This window comes from Tripterygium wilfordii, chromosome 23, assembly GCF_013401445.1.
Source record: "Tripterygium wilfordii isolate XIE 37 chromosome 23, ASM1340144v1, whole genome shotgun sequence".
NCBI lineage: Eukaryota > Viridiplantae > Streptophyta > Magnoliopsida > Celastrales > Celastraceae > Tripterygium > Tripterygium wilfordii.
Genome location: NC_052254.1, coordinates 1,407,624 through 1,422,094, shown reverse-complemented (window position 1 = coordinate 1,422,094; position 14,471 = coordinate 1,407,624). Strand labels below are relative to the sequence as shown.

Here is a 14,471-nt window from a genome sequence, read left to right as displayed (position 1 = left end):
CCGATCAAATTTAGGCTTTATGGCTGTTGGGCCAGAGACACAAAACTTGTTCCTAGGCCCACATTTTTTATAGGGCCCATATATTTATACAATTGGGTCCTACTTCCTTTTATTTATGGAAAACTTTAGTCACACCCCACCTTTTACTAAAGACACCCCAATTTGAGTTGATCATCCCTTGTAAAACTCAGTTAACGGGGTGTCTTTAGTAAAAAGTGGGGTGTGACTAAAGTTTTCCTTTATTTATACCATAGAGACCTATTCAATTTGGGCTATTTCATACTATATAAAGCCCATTTGTGATGGCCCAGAGCCCATCACAATCATTTGTTTGGCCCGCTTATATTGGTCCTACTATCAATTAAGATGAATCTAAACTTAAAAAACAGAAAATTGCCCCATGAACTCGGTCTATTAACTTATATAAAATGGGCCATACAGAGATTAGAGTTAAGCCATTTAGAAGGCCCTATATCTGGCTTTTATGTACTACGAGCGAGTGCCTGTTTTGTCCATGCATGAAAATAAGGGTGAAAATAAAAGAACAGGACGAAATAAAAGAACAGGAAGAAAAAAAAAGTGTCAGGAAGTGTACACCGCATAAAAATACCTAAATAAGTGAATTTGAGGAAGCAACGAGCCATATGCTGAAAACCAAGCTTGGGAAGAGATAAGGGTGTATGTATTTTATATCACTGGTACATTTGTAAAACTTATTCATTTGTCATGTGCATCATTGTTTCAAAACACAGGCATGAGAAAAAACCTTGAAGACACCAGTGGGTTGGCTTCTGGCAGATGGATGGGCCAGGGAAAGTGAGATTAGGTGTGTGGGTAGTCTGTCACTAGCACCAAAGTTCACTTCTCAGCTTACTAACAGCCATATGCTAGCAATTTCTCTTCATTTTCTCAACAAGGATGCCTTATCAGCAATCAAATACTATTTATAGTAATATTTGTTAGTTTTTCTTTTCCCAAGCTAGATTCATGTACATAGTTTTTGGGTAAAAGTCCCGAGGAACATGAGAGTGGTAATAAAATAAATCAACACCTTTTAACATCATGACATATCACATGTACACATTATAATTTGAGCGTTTCAAAACAGCGCATCAAGCAGAGAAAGCACTTACTAAGAAATTTCTCTTACCCATAGTTGATGAAGTTATGCTACCTGGAACCATCAATTTCCTTCTTAAAAGCCTTCAAAAGCAGCCATTAAATGGATATTTTGCACACTGGAAAAATTTGAATGAAGAACACACAATATATCACAAGCAAAAGGATTGAATCTTATCTATACTTAACTTTTCGAGCAGGAACAATTCAAAATTAAGGGGAAAAACGTATGATCTGAATCCTGAAAACATAATTAATCATAAAGGAACAGAAAGAATGGTACAATATGCCACAAATCTGTGCACAGGAAGCCATTGACAATACACATGCACAAAGGAAGATATCTAAAATTATGTATAGGTTTGATAATATTAAAAAACCTATAAAGAGAATATGCGAGTGACAAACCCTTCATATGCAGCAGCTTAGATTTAGCTGTCCTTCTAGTGAAGCCAACTTTTAACATAGGTCATCATGTGATTGAATTCAACAAAGGAATGACAAATATCCTTAACAAAGTTTATCGCATCAAGGCAGCAACATTTTAAAGTGGAGGTACTTTGAAAAGATTCGAGTCATTATAATATCAAAGATTTGGAAAAAGAGAGAGAAAATTAATACAAGTGTACCATGAGACGCGGCGGTCTGTGCCTCAGACAACTTTGCATATGAAACCGGGAACAAAGAGAACACAAAAGATATCAGAAGACGCATCCAGATAGATAGTGAATCTGTATGGTACTATGGTGTCAGATATACCTTCATCGCTTCCTGAGTTGTCTTTCAAAGCTCTCTCATCTTTTCAAACACTTCAACAAACTATCAAGTTCTAGCATGCCAGCATCTTCAATTTACGGTCATCACTATTATTTTTTTAGGACACCAAAAGTATGTGCTAGTGAAACTAAGCAGCAGGAGGAATCTAAAAGAAGCACATTATGATGAAAAGGATCAAAGTACTCTTTGTTATGGTGGCAGAGAGCCAAAACTAGGAATACCAAATAAAACTTTCCTTATTCTATGTAATATAAATCCTCTTGATCAAATTTTTAAACCTAAACTTCTTGTGATTATGCCCAGTAGCTTTCAAGCCTCACAGAGGCGCAAAATACACATCAAGACTATGTTTAAGAAGTTAAGCACCCTATAGAAGGCAGCCATATGTAATTTAGAATATCAAACAAAAGGCGGATGATAATCGTTTGATATTAATTAGCAGATTGATTATGATTGATAAGGTAATATATTACATGAAATAGCATAAGGTTGACAAAGATTGAATAACACGTAATTTTTGAGGGCTAGAATAGTCTGTTTGGCTTGCAAGAAACCCTAAGGAAAGTAACGAGCTATATAGCGCAGCTTTCAAAATGTATAGATTTCAAATACTTCTCATTCATGTTAGGTTGCTGGCAAACGTCAATTTTCTCAGTCCTTTCCTCTGTTTTCATAGCAACCAAACACAGAGACATAACAAAAAAATCATGCAAAGTCACACAAGTTCTCGGAAGATTATACTTAATATTGCAACTGCTTGATATGCAATTATATAGAGAAAAGTACCTTCAAACGTTTGAACACGAGGGAGGGAGGCTTCGTCCTTGAAGACGTCAACGTGTGACTGATCGATGAGATTTCTCCTCAGATTTTCGCGCCTCAGAGACAGAAATTAGGGTTTTGCGCGAAGTCGGTCTCGTAGATGGATCGCAGGTGCGTTTCTCCTTGCAGTTGTCGTCATTTTTAAACAATGAGAGAGTCTTGTCAAGCACCGATGCCAAAGACTCCTTCGGAGAACTAGAGGACGGCATCGGCAGTGTCGATCTGCTGAGAGCGTTTCTTTCACTTTTCGTTTTCTTCGTGTAGAAGATAGAAACAAACAGACTAGGTCAAGGTTTTTCGCGACGTCGATCTGATCGATGAGACTTCTCCTCAGATCGCCGCGCGACAGATATTAGGGTTTTGCGAGACATCGATCTCGTGGACGGATCGCATCTGCGTTTCTCGTTGCAGCTATGATCGTTTGTAAACATTGTGGAGTCTTGTCAAGTACGATCGATGTCAAAGAATCCTTCGGACAACTCGACGCCATCGGCAGTGCCGATCTGCGAGAGAGAGCGTCTCTTCTTCGTTTCTCTCCCTCTGCGCCATTTCTTGGGATAGAAAACTGACGGCAAAATTACAGAATGTTAAAGAGTGGGAATATATTAATATAATATTAAATATTTTTTTGAAGTTAAATATTTGTTTAAGCATATTTTTTTAGGGAAAATTTTAATATTTTAGACTTTTTTAGATACCATTAACCATTTCTTTTCTTTTCCTTTTATATATATTTTTTCAATTTTATGTCCCAAATATGAAATATGACCCCTCATATGACATATGGCCACACAGATTGTTTTCAAATGAAAATGAGGACAGCCTGAAGAAACACAAATAGATTCAAGTGTGATATATTATTTTTTGAAGCTAAAACAGACAGGGCAGACTAATCAACAACCAAACATGGCAGTTTTGATTAAAAATTCTCAGGCATGTAAAAGTATTACTAGTCTGTGACCATGTCATCGATGGTCGGTTATGTCACGTTTCGTTGCAAGTTGCTTGTGTTTCCTCCGAAACTTCAGCTCTGGCACTTATACTGGACCTTCCGATTTGACTCTCAAAGCCGACGAACTTGTAAACAAGCTGCGACTTCTTAACGCGCGCGGCCACGTAAACCAAGCTATCTCACTGTTCCGAACTGCCCCACCACCTCTACAAACCAAACAAGCCTACGCCACCCTCTTCCATGGATTTGCCCTCCATGGATCCCTCCAACACGGCCTTTTATTACACCAATACATGCTTGCCCATGAACCAGTCAATTCAGCGGACCTTTTCGTCGCAAACCATATCGTCAATATGTATGCAAAATGTGGCTTTTTAGACCATGCCCATAAAGTGTTCGATGAAATGCCTCGCAAAAATGTTGTTTCTTGGACTGCTCTCATTTCTGGATACGCGCAACATGGATATGCAAAGGATTGCTTTCGTGTTTTCTCCGATATGTTGATTCATTTTAAACCGAACGAATTTGCGTTTTCCAGCGTTCTTAGCTCCTGTCCCTATGAGCAGGGTCGGCAGGTTCATGCGCTTGCCTTGAAAATGTGTGTTTATGTTGGGAATGCACTTATAACAATGTATAGCAAGAGCCATGGTTGTTCTAGTGATGGAGTGAATGAAGCTTGGACCGTGTTTCAGACCATGGATTGTCGAAATCTTATTTCTTGGAATTCGATGATTGCTGGGCTGCATTTTCGAAAGCTTGCGTTGCAAGCTCTTGATCTTTTTAGACAGATGCACCATGATGAAATTGGGTTCGATCGTGCCACACTAGTCAGTGTGCTTTCTTCTTTGTGTGGGAGCAATGACATTGATGTTTATGTGGGCCTAAAGCATTGTAAGCAATTGCATTGTCTCAGTTTCAAAACTGCATTTTTGTTGGAAATTAAAGTGGCAACTGCATTAGTGAAAGCTTATTCAGATAATGGGGGAGATGTTGCTGATTGCTACAGGCTCTTTATGGAGTCTAGTTGCTCTCGAGACATTGTTTCATGGACTGGAATTATAACTGCATTTGCAGAACGTGATCCAGAAGAGGCCCTCTACCTATTTCGACAGTTGAGTCGGGAGGACTTGGCTCCTGATTGGTGTACTTTTTCAATTGCCTTGAAAGCTTGTGCAGGCTTTGTAACAACGCGTCATGCTATGGCAGTTCATGCTCTAGTCATTAAAAATGGGCTCGAGACTGATACAGTGATTGCAAATGCTTTGATCCATGCCTATGCAAGATGCGGCTCAATTTCCTTGTCTGGGCAAGTTTTTAGTGAGATGGCATTCCCTGATTTAGTGTCTTGGAACTCAATGCTCAAGGCTTTTGCTTTGTATGGTCAGGCTGAGGAGGCTTTGCAGCTGTTTTCACATATGAATGTCCAACCTGATTCTGCCACCATTGTAGCTCTGCTTTCTGCTTGCAGCCACGCTGGACTAGTGGAAGAAGGAACCAACATCTTTGACTCCATGTTTGAGAATCATGGTATTGTTCCCCAACTAGATCACTATGCCTGCATGGTTGACATTCTTGGGAGATCTGGACGCCTTTTTGAGGCCATGGGGCTTGTCGAGAGAATGCCAATGAAGCCTGATTCTGTTATATGGAGTGCACTGCTTGGATCATGCAGAAAACATGGTGAGGCACAGTTGGCCAAGCTTGCTGCTGATAAACTGAAGGAGTTGGACCCTGACAATTCATTAGGTTATGTACAAATCTCAAACATATATTGCTCAGGTGGTAGTTTCAACAAAGCAGGACTAATTCGAAAAGAAATGAAGTGGTCTGGAGTGAGAAAGGAACCTGGTCTAAGCTGGATTGAAATTGGGACTCAGGTGCATGAGTTTGCCTCTGGAGGTCGATGCCATCCTCAACAAAAGGCGATACGTGCTCGGCTTGAACAGCTGATTGGGAAGTTAAAGGAGCTTGGATATGTGCCTCAGACAAGCTTGGCCTTGCATGACATAGAAGAGGAGCAAAAAGAGGAGCATTTGTATCATCACAGTGAGAAACTGGCTTTGGTATTTGCTATAATGAACGATGGCAGTTTGCATGGTTGTGGGAGTGTAATAAGGATAATGAAGAATATCCGGATTTGTGTGGACTGCCATAACTTCATGAAATTAGCCTCACATCTCCTTCAAAGGGACATAGTTGTAAGAGACTCGAATCGTTTCCACCATTTTACAGACAGGGTATGTTCTTGCAATGACTATTGGTAATTGACTAATTTATGGAGCGTATTTTTCTAGCCTCGTCGGTTTGCTAGTTAGCTTGTTGTTAAGGGATAAAAATCCCACATCGGTGTAGAAAATCTCACGATGGCACAACCCAGAGCCAGTCTCCCCACCATCTCGGTCCTTTGGGCCGTGGCAGTTCCCAGCCCATCCACTTGGAAAAGGCTGGACAATGGTTTGAAGACTTGGGCAAGCTTATAATCAAGACACCAAGCCCCTCAGTAACCGATGTGAGATTTTTATCCCTTAACACTTGCTGAACAGGGATTACTATTTGTTCTGCAACTTCTGTGAGGTGTGTGCATTATTCCTCTATTCATTCAGTATTTGTTAGATGTAAATAACAATGCAAGTTAAAAAGCACGGTTATGGGTCATAGACTTCGTGGAATACTGGAATAGTGGAATCCAGTGTCCATGGATGGTAACCAGCTAATAAATCTACGACTCTCGAGAAAACCAAGACGATAAAAGTTTTCTCCTCACCAAGAAATCAGAAAACGAGAAAAACAAACCAACCGTCCCTGCATGCGCCACAACCGACCACACTCCTCACACGTGTGCTCCAATTTTTTTTTAAAAAAATCAATTAATAAAGAAAATATAGCAAGTAAGCATTGAAAGGGTAGAGGAAAAGTTGTAGCGAGTTGGTATTTGGTAAGCAGGTAAGGACGTAAGGTAATGTCTTTGACTTCTTTTAAAGAGAGATTTTCAGTCTTCATAAACGTCAAACCCACATGCTCCTCTGTGTGTTTTCACTTTCCAAGCTTTTTCTTTACGGTGGGACTGCAGTACACTGAGTAAACTTATCGGATCAACCCCCACATTATGCATAAATGCATAAAAAAATTCATGTGTAATCTCATGTTTTCGAATAAAAATAAATTATGATGAAAAAACATACTTAGCATGCACCCAACATCACTCTCAAAACTTGCTTTCCTTTGACTTTTGTCTCCTAACTTGTACATTAATCCAAAGTACAAGAATATAAAGTTTTCCATTGTTGCACATTGAAGAAAAAAATTAAAGCTATTACCGTCAAGGATTTTTGTGGTATTCTTTCATTTTCATACCAATTTTTACAACACAGCGATACAGGTGAATATCCCCTGTACTCATTTTTTATTTTTACTTTTTTTGTAGACCGCTTAAATGCTTGACAGAGGAAGCTTTTGTACCTTTGTTGTCAACCATTGCTTCAATCTTTGCACATTTCACTCACAACTCTCCATTTCCATCTCATTGTTTAACCTACCCAGTACCCACTAATCAAACTGCTTCAATCTCGCTCTTCTCATCAGATCTTCAACAAGGTACTCCTATTACTCGCTCAAGCTGGTTCCTTTCTTCACTTTCGTAACAACCATGAATGTGGGGTTTTGTTCAGTCTTTTAAGTAACGGGTTTAGTGTATTAAGAGATTTCTTGTAGCTCTAGTTGTTTAGGTATACTTGAGATTTTCCATTTACTTGGTTACTTGTAGCTCTTGCTTTCATGAGTATTCCTCTTCTTAGTAGATCTGTAACACGTTATGTACATTTTCCAATTTTGTGTGAACAAGAAATGTTGAATTTAAGAGTTTCCATGACGCTGAAATCCCCACCCAGCATATTTGTTGCAACTACTTTGGTTGGTTGGGTCCATTCGTAGAAATGTAGAGGTTGCCCTACATATCACATATTCAATTTCTGGAAACATTATCTCTACATTATATGAGACTAATGAGAGTAAAATCTGCGTATATATTGTCTATCTTCAACCCTGCTCACTGCGAAAGCCTTGTGCACAGAGTTGTTTACATTTTTTTATCACAGATATGTATTAGTTACTCGTGGTTTTCTTGTTTTGCAGTAAGTCTGCTTTCTATCCAAAAGTGTTTCACAAAGTAGGAAGTGTTATTTGGAACTTTTATGTGCTTCTTGATTCAGTAACTTCTTTCATTAGTTTTTTTTCCTCCTTCTTTTAGTACTCCCCTGTATTCATTGAGAATTCCATATCATGCTTCAACTTTAGGCCATCTCTCCCTCATCAGATTTAGGAACTCCTCCATCTCAATCTTGAGATTGATCCATCTCTATAAATCAGTCCCTCCTTTTCGGATTTCAATTTGAAGGCCTTGATTACTTGTTGATAAAACTGAGTGTCATTTCATCAGCGTAGATTTAGAAGAGAAAAAAATGCAGAAGCCACCTCAAGCTGTGGACTTTGCTCTAAAAGAGACCTCACCCAACATTGGTGCGGGAGCTTTAGCAGGAGACAAGCTCTCATGCACCTATGACCTTGTTGAGCAAATGCAATACCTTTATGTCCGAGTGGTGAAAGCCAAGGATTTACCTGCAAAAGATATCACTGGTAGTTGTGATCCCTACGTTGAGGTTAAGCTTGGGAACTACAGAGGAATGACTAGGCATTTTCAGAAGAAGACGAACCCTGAATGGAATCTGGTTTTTGCTTTCTCAAAAGAAAGAATTCAAGCTTCAATTTTGGAGGTGTTCCTGAAAGATAAGGATGTTGTCTTAGATGATTTGATTGGCAGGGTTGTCTTCGACCTCCATGAAATCCCAAAAAGGTTTCCGCCAGATAGCCCCTTGGCACCACAGTGGTATAGGCTAGAAGACCGTAAGGGAGAGAGGGCTAAGGGAGAGCTTATGCTGGCTGTTTGGATGGGAACTCAAGCCGATGAGGCGTTTCCTGATGCATGGCATTCAGATGCTGCAACAGTTGGCCCTGAAGGTTTCGTGAATATTCGATCAAAGGTATATCTTTCTCCCAAGCTCTGGTATGTTAGAGTTAATGTGATTGAAGCCCAGGATTTGCTACCTAGTGACAAAAGTAGATTTCCTGAAGTTCACGTGAAGGCTATGCTCGGTAATCAGGCTTTGAGAACTAGAATATCACAAAGTAAGACAATTAATCCAATATGGAATGAGGATTTAATGTTTGTAGTTGCTGAGCCTTTTGAGGAGCCCTTGATTCTGACCGTGGAAGATAGAGTGGGGCCAACCAAAGATGATGTTTTGGGGAAGTGTATGATTCCTTTACAACATGTACAAAGGAGGCTAGACCACAAACCAGTCCACACTAGGTGGTTCAATCTTGAAAAGCATGTGATAGAAGGTGACCAGAAGAAGGAGACTAAGTTTGCAAGCAGGATTCATTTGAGGATTTGTTTGGATGGTGGGTATCATGTTTTAGATGAGTCTACACACTACAGTAGCGATCTCAGGCCAACGGCAAAGCAGTTGTGGAAGTCGAGCATTGGAATACTGGAAGTTGGAGTTCTGAGTGCTGTGGGGCTGATGCCAATGAAGTCAAAGGATGGCAGGGGAACTACAGATGCTTATTGTGTAGCTAAATATGGACAGAAATGGGTTAGGACGAGGACTATTGTGGACAGCTTTACACCAAGATGGAATGAGCAGTACACATGGGAGGTTTTTGATCCCTGCACTGTTGTTACAATCGGGGTTTTCGACAATGGTCACGTGGGTGGTGGGGGAAAGGATTCAAGAATCGGGAAGGTGAGGATTCGGCTCTCGACACTTGAAACTGACAGGGTTTATACACATTCATATCCGCTTCTTGTTCTGCATCCTTCAGGGGTTAAGAAGATGGGAGAAGTTCAACTGGCAGTGAGGTTTACTGGCTCTTCTTTGATCAATATGTTGCATATGTATTCCCATCCATTACTTCCTAAAATGCACTACATTCATCCATTGTCCGTAACTCAACTGGATAGCTTAAGGCATCAGGCTATCCAGATTGTCTCAATGAGGCTGACCCGTGCTGAGCCACCTTTAAGAAAAGAAGTTGTGGAGTATATGCTAGACGTGGATTCGCATATGTGGAGCATGAGGAGGAGCAAGGCCAATTTCTTCAGAATTATGGCTGTTCTAAGTGGACTTATCGCTGTTGGAAGATGGTTTGATCGGATATGCAACTGGAAGAATCCTCTTACAACAGTCTTAATTCATATTCTTTTTATAATCTTGGTTCTATATCCTGAGCTAATTTTGGCCACAATATTTCTCTATCTTTTCTTGATTGGAATTTGGAACTACCGGTGGAGGCCGAGACACCCTCCTCACATGGACACGCGACTTTCTCACGCTGATGCTGTTCATCCTGATGAACTTGATGAAGAGTTCGACACGTTCCCTACTTCACGGCCATCAGATATGGTCAGAATGCGATATGATCGTCTCAGAAGTATAGGAGGAAGGGTACAGACTGTGATTGGTGATCTAGCAAGTCAAGGGGAAAGGTTTCAGTCTCTGCTAAGTTGGAGAGACCCGCGAGCAACTACGCTTTTTGTGACATTCTGTTTGATTGCTGCTATTGTTCTCTATGTTACTCCATTACAAGTTGTTGCACTTCTATTTGGGTTTTACGTGTTAAGACATCCCAGGTTCCGGCACAAGCTTCCTTCAGTTCCCCTCAACTTCTTCCGGAGGTTGCCTGCAAGATCAGACAGCATGTTATAGGCTCAGTTGGCGTGTTCCTTAAGTGTCTAATTGTTGTAGTAAGGTTGAAATAGCAACTGCTTGGGCATGTTTTATTACTACCAAGTTCCTGGCATATTCATGGTTATCTGGTAGTGATTAGTTCCTGGCAGATTCATGGTTATCTGGTGCTGATTTCCTTGAATTGGACCCTGTTTATGTTGTTAATTTGAATTATCGTTAATTGGTTATGTGGAACTGGCGGGTACAATTTAACTGGAATACCATTCTAGTTGAAAGTTTGAAATGATGTACCTTAACAACATAGATTGGACGGATAGCCAAATGAAAGGGGGCCCGTTGGGCTGATCATCGAAAAGCCCAATGGGTTATTTGTCATAGGTTACATGCTAAATATCCCAAGTTAAGAACCCTTTAACTTGTGAACCCAACAAAATGGATGAGAGGAACTCCAATCCCGTCTCCAATTAGCCCTAAAAAATCATGTTAAATGACATATTAGATTTTATGAGTTAAATTAATGTTTAGGATTTAGAGTTTAAGATTTAGAGTTTTGAATTTGGAAATTTTTTTTATCAAAATCTACTTTATTCTAATATTATAAACACCCAAATATTTAATCACCCATTTTAATTCATAATTTAATATAGTTTTGGGGAGAATTGGAGTCCGGAATTGTAACCTCTCAATACATTAAAAATACAAACCCAGCGAGTTGGACCGAACATCAAAAGGCCCATAGGTTAATTCATTAATTTTCTTAACTTTGTAATAATTCAATTTGTTGATCTTATTGTCACTCCCAATAGGAAATAGATCAATGTCAACAGCAACAATATCAACGAATTTCAATGGAACGCGCCGCAGGTGATTACTTATCGTGAAAGAATTGCGAACTATGGGAGGAGTTTTTGTCCGGTCTGGACTCCTTTTGGCTGCCTCACATTCCTCTCTTTCAATTCTATGTATTTTGTCCAATCTCTCTTTCTCTCGCTAAAATCTGATACATTTTCTTTTCATCTTTATGGATTGAATCTTACCTTTTTGTTTTGTGCCAAAAAGCTTTTCTGGGTTTCATTTCAATCTCTCTCGTGTTACCCGAAGGTGACAAGAAAGCAATAACCTTTAGGGCTTATAGATTTCAAATCCAGAGAAATAGGATTCGATCATGGGTGCACTTGAAGATATGGGAGCTGATATCTGGTGAGACTTTAATTGTGCTTTCTCCGATAAGCATCTTTTTTCATTTTCTTCCTGTGGTGTCTACTTTATGGTATGGATACCAAATTCTATGTTTTGTTCGGTATTTTATTCGTGATTTGATCAAATCCCTTGCATTCGATTGTGCGTGTTTTGGCGCAATTGAAGTTTAGGTTGCTGGAATTCAATTGAATTTTTGCGTTAACTTGAAGTTGGTAGCAGTTTTATGGGTTTGAGATTTCTCATTTGTTTTAATGTAGGCTTTTTTTTATTGATCGTTATAGGGAGTCTCTCTTCCCATAGAAATTGGTTTAACTTGAATAGAGAACAGGGTTTTGAATGCTAATGGGTTGAATAAAGGGATCTTTTGGATATATTTAAATTGTTTATTGTTTGGTTCGGGAGAAAATGTTAGGTAATAGAAGAATTTAAGGATTTGATTGGTTTGGGACCAAGAGAAAAACCTTCACATAACTGAATTACGATTTTGTATGGTGAGCCACTGGAAGATAACTTGTAAGGTTTAGATTTTGTTGGATTTTATTTTCACTGATTCCCTTGCTTTTTAAGAGAGAATTATTGTAACTTGATTGAATTTAGCATCTTCTGATGGTTGCTGGCATGTCGAGTGACAGCTCGGACATCGAAGTTGATGACATAAGGTGTGACAATATTGCGGAAAAAGATGTTAGTGATGAAGAAATTGATGCAGAAGACTTGGAGAGACGAATGTGGAAGGATAGTATCAAACTAAAAAGAATTAAAGAAAGGCAGAAACTTGCAGCCCTGCAAGCTGCAGAGAAGCAGAAATCCAAGCCAGTCTCTGATCAGGCTCAGAGGAAGAAAATGTCGAGAGCCCAAGATGGCATTTTGAAGTACATGTTGAAGCTAATGGAAGTGTGCAAGGCACGTGGATTCGTATATGGCATCATTCCCGAGAAGGGTAAACCTGTGAGCGGCGCTTCAGATAACATAAGAGCTTGGTGGAAAGAAAAGGTGAAGTTTGATAAGAATGGGCCAGCAGCAATTGCAAAGTATGAGGCCGAGTGTCTTGCAATGGCTGAGTCAGTTAACAATCAAAACGGGAGCCCTCAAAGTGTTCTTCAGGACCTGCAAGATGCAACTCTGGGCTCTCTCTTGTCTTCTTTGATGCAACACTGTGATCCTCCTCAGAGGAAGTACCCCTTGGAGAAGAGGGTTCCACCACCTTGGTGGCCAACTGGGAATGAAGATTGGTGGGTCAAATTAGGGCTTCCTCAGGGTCAGAGTCCTCCATATAAAAAACCGCATGACCTTAAGAAGATGTGGAAAGTTGGGGTGTTAACAGCTGTGATAAAGCACATGTCACCCGATATTGCTAAGATTAGAAGGCGTGTGCAGAAGTCAAAATGCTTGCAGGATAAAATGACTGCAAAGGAGAGTGCAATTTGGTTGGGAGTTTTAAGTCGTGAGGAGTCCTTCATTCGGCAGCCTAGCAGTGATAATGGGTCATCAGGTGTCACTGAAGTGACTTCAGCTGGACATGGTGGTAAGAAGCGACAGGCCGCTAGCAGTGACAGTGACTATGATGTTGATGGTATTGACGATGGAGTAGGTTCTGTTTCATCAAAGGATGACAGCAGAAATCAACAAGTGGATGTGGAACCATTAAGCACTCAACGGGATGAGCCTTCTCATCCTGCCCAGCAGCCAGAGAAAGGCCAAAGGCAGCCAAGGAGAAAAAGATCTCGAGCAAAATCAAGCAATGAGAATCAACAGGCTGGGCCTCCTCCAAGTGAGCATCCGCAAGCCAAGCAGAGAAAAACTCTACCTGATGTAAACCACGCTGATTCACAGGCAGTTGAATATTATATGCGCGACACTCAAAAAGAAAATGATACTATTACAGCTTTGAGATCTAAGGAGATAGGTATTGCAAGCCAGTCCCAACTACCAGCATGGCAGTACAACCACTCTTCTTCCATTCATCCAACCAATATAGTTTCCTCGCAGAGCATGTACGTGGATGGAAGGCCCTCACTTTATCCAGTGGTGCAGAGCGCAGAGTTGCAACAAGGAGCTACCTACAACGTCTATAATCCATCATCTGAATTTGGGCTCAGTCATGACGGGCAGTACTCTATGATGACAATGAATGTACCACAAATTAGGCCAGAGGACAATGGGGTTGCTTTACCAGCGCTGCACAGGAATGGAAATGAATTTGCTGAAGGAGAGTTAAATCCTTTCTCAAAAGAGACATTTCACAATGAGCAAGATAGACCTGTTGATAATAATTTTGGATCTCCGCTGAATAGTCTGTCGTTAGATTTTGGAGAACTCGGCAGCCCATTTATTACCGGACTTGACAGCTCGAGTTCACTTGATGGTCTATTTGATGATGAGATGATGCAATACTTTGCATCATAGTATGAAAAAATAAACACTTTGGAGTACAGATAGTAAGTTGATCAAATTCAATGCTCATGTAGCTTGTCCATTTAATTTTGACCTTTTTATGTTCAGGGAAAGCACTGCAGCCTTACTTACCTGTTCAGGGATGTCTTGCCAGTGCAGGTGTAGTAGAAGTTTGATCGACAAGACTGCGAGTCGCAAAATTGTTCTATTTTTCTTCCAATAACTGCATCTGCATTGGTTTAATTTGTAAGTAATCATGCATGCTCCTGTATCAAAGCTGGAAACAGATTGAAGCCTTCTAGTTCTAGGCCCGTAGGAGTTTGCATTAATTTGGGCCTTTTTGCAATAGGCTTGTGGGCCGCATGTTGCAACCTTTTGAGATTGGGTTGCTACATGTTGAAACTTGAAATTTGACCTCACTCGGCCATAAAAAAGGACTGAACGGAGTGACAAACACACGA

The 14,471-nt window shown here is 40.2% G+C and overlaps 3 protein-coding genes and 1 long non-coding RNA gene across 9 annotated transcripts; 3 read left to right on the top strand and 1 right to left on the bottom strand.

Annotated features, from left to right (window-relative positions):
- Positions 1-580: 580 nt before the first annotated feature.
- Positions 581-3,308, bottom strand: LOC119993717. Its single transcript, XR_005466564.1, has 2 exons — positions 1,879-3,308; positions 581-1,238 (listed from the first exon to the last, which is right to left on the bottom strand). It is a non-coding gene; the product is annotated as an uncharacterized LOC119993717 (long non-coding RNA).
- Positions 3,309-3,491: 183 nt separating this feature from the next.
- On the top strand, positions 3,492-5,963 carry LOC119993716 (pentatricopeptide repeat-containing protein At1g71420). The gene has a single exon (XM_038840935.1). The coding sequence runs from the start codon at positions 3,700-3,702 to the stop codon at positions 5,932-5,934; it is 2,235 nt and encodes a 744-aa protein (XP_038696863.1). The 5' UTR covers positions 3,492-3,699; the 3' UTR covers positions 5,935-5,963.
- A 1,052-nt stretch (positions 5,964-7,015) lies between these two features.
- LOC119993837 (FT-interacting protein 3-like) lies at positions 7,016-10,694 on the top strand. Of its 4 annotated transcripts, none has more exons than XR_005466577.1 (2): positions 7,016-10,522; positions 10,559-10,694. XR_005466577.1 is itself a non-coding variant. In XM_038841121.1 (2 exons), the coding sequence occupies exon 2, from the start codon at positions 8,128-8,130 to the stop codon at positions 10,432-10,434; it is 2,307 nt and encodes a 768-aa protein (XP_038697049.1). In that variant the 5' UTR covers positions 7,016-7,264; positions 8,111-8,127; the 3' UTR covers positions 10,435-10,694. The 4 variants fall into 4 exon arrangements, 3 of the variants coding, with proteins under 3 accessions (XP_038697049.1, XP_038697048.1, XP_038697047.1); XM_038841121.1 differs by having other exon boundaries at positions 7,016-7,264; positions 8,111-10,694; XM_038841120.1 differs by having other exon boundaries at positions 7,016-7,264; positions 8,106-10,694.
- A 595-nt stretch (positions 10,695-11,289) lies between these two features.
- On the top strand, positions 11,290-14,244 carry LOC119993700 (ETHYLENE INSENSITIVE 3-like 3 protein). 3 transcript variants are annotated; one of them, XM_038840915.1, is made up of 3 exons: positions 11,290-11,616; positions 12,249-14,054; positions 14,165-14,244. In XM_038840915.1, exons 1-2 carry the CDS (start codon positions 11,582-11,584, stop codon positions 14,020-14,022), a joined length of 1,809 nt encoding a protein of 602 aa, XP_038696843.1. In that variant the 5' UTR covers positions 11,290-11,581; the 3' UTR covers positions 14,023-14,054; positions 14,165-14,244. The 3 variants fall into 3 exon arrangements, with proteins under 3 accessions (XP_038696843.1, XP_038696845.1, XP_038696844.1); XM_038840917.1 differs by having other exon boundaries at positions 14,170-14,240; XM_038840916.1 differs by lacking the exon at positions 14,165-14,244 and having other exon boundaries at positions 12,249-14,117.
- The last annotated feature ends 227 nt before the right edge of the window (positions 14,245-14,471 follow it).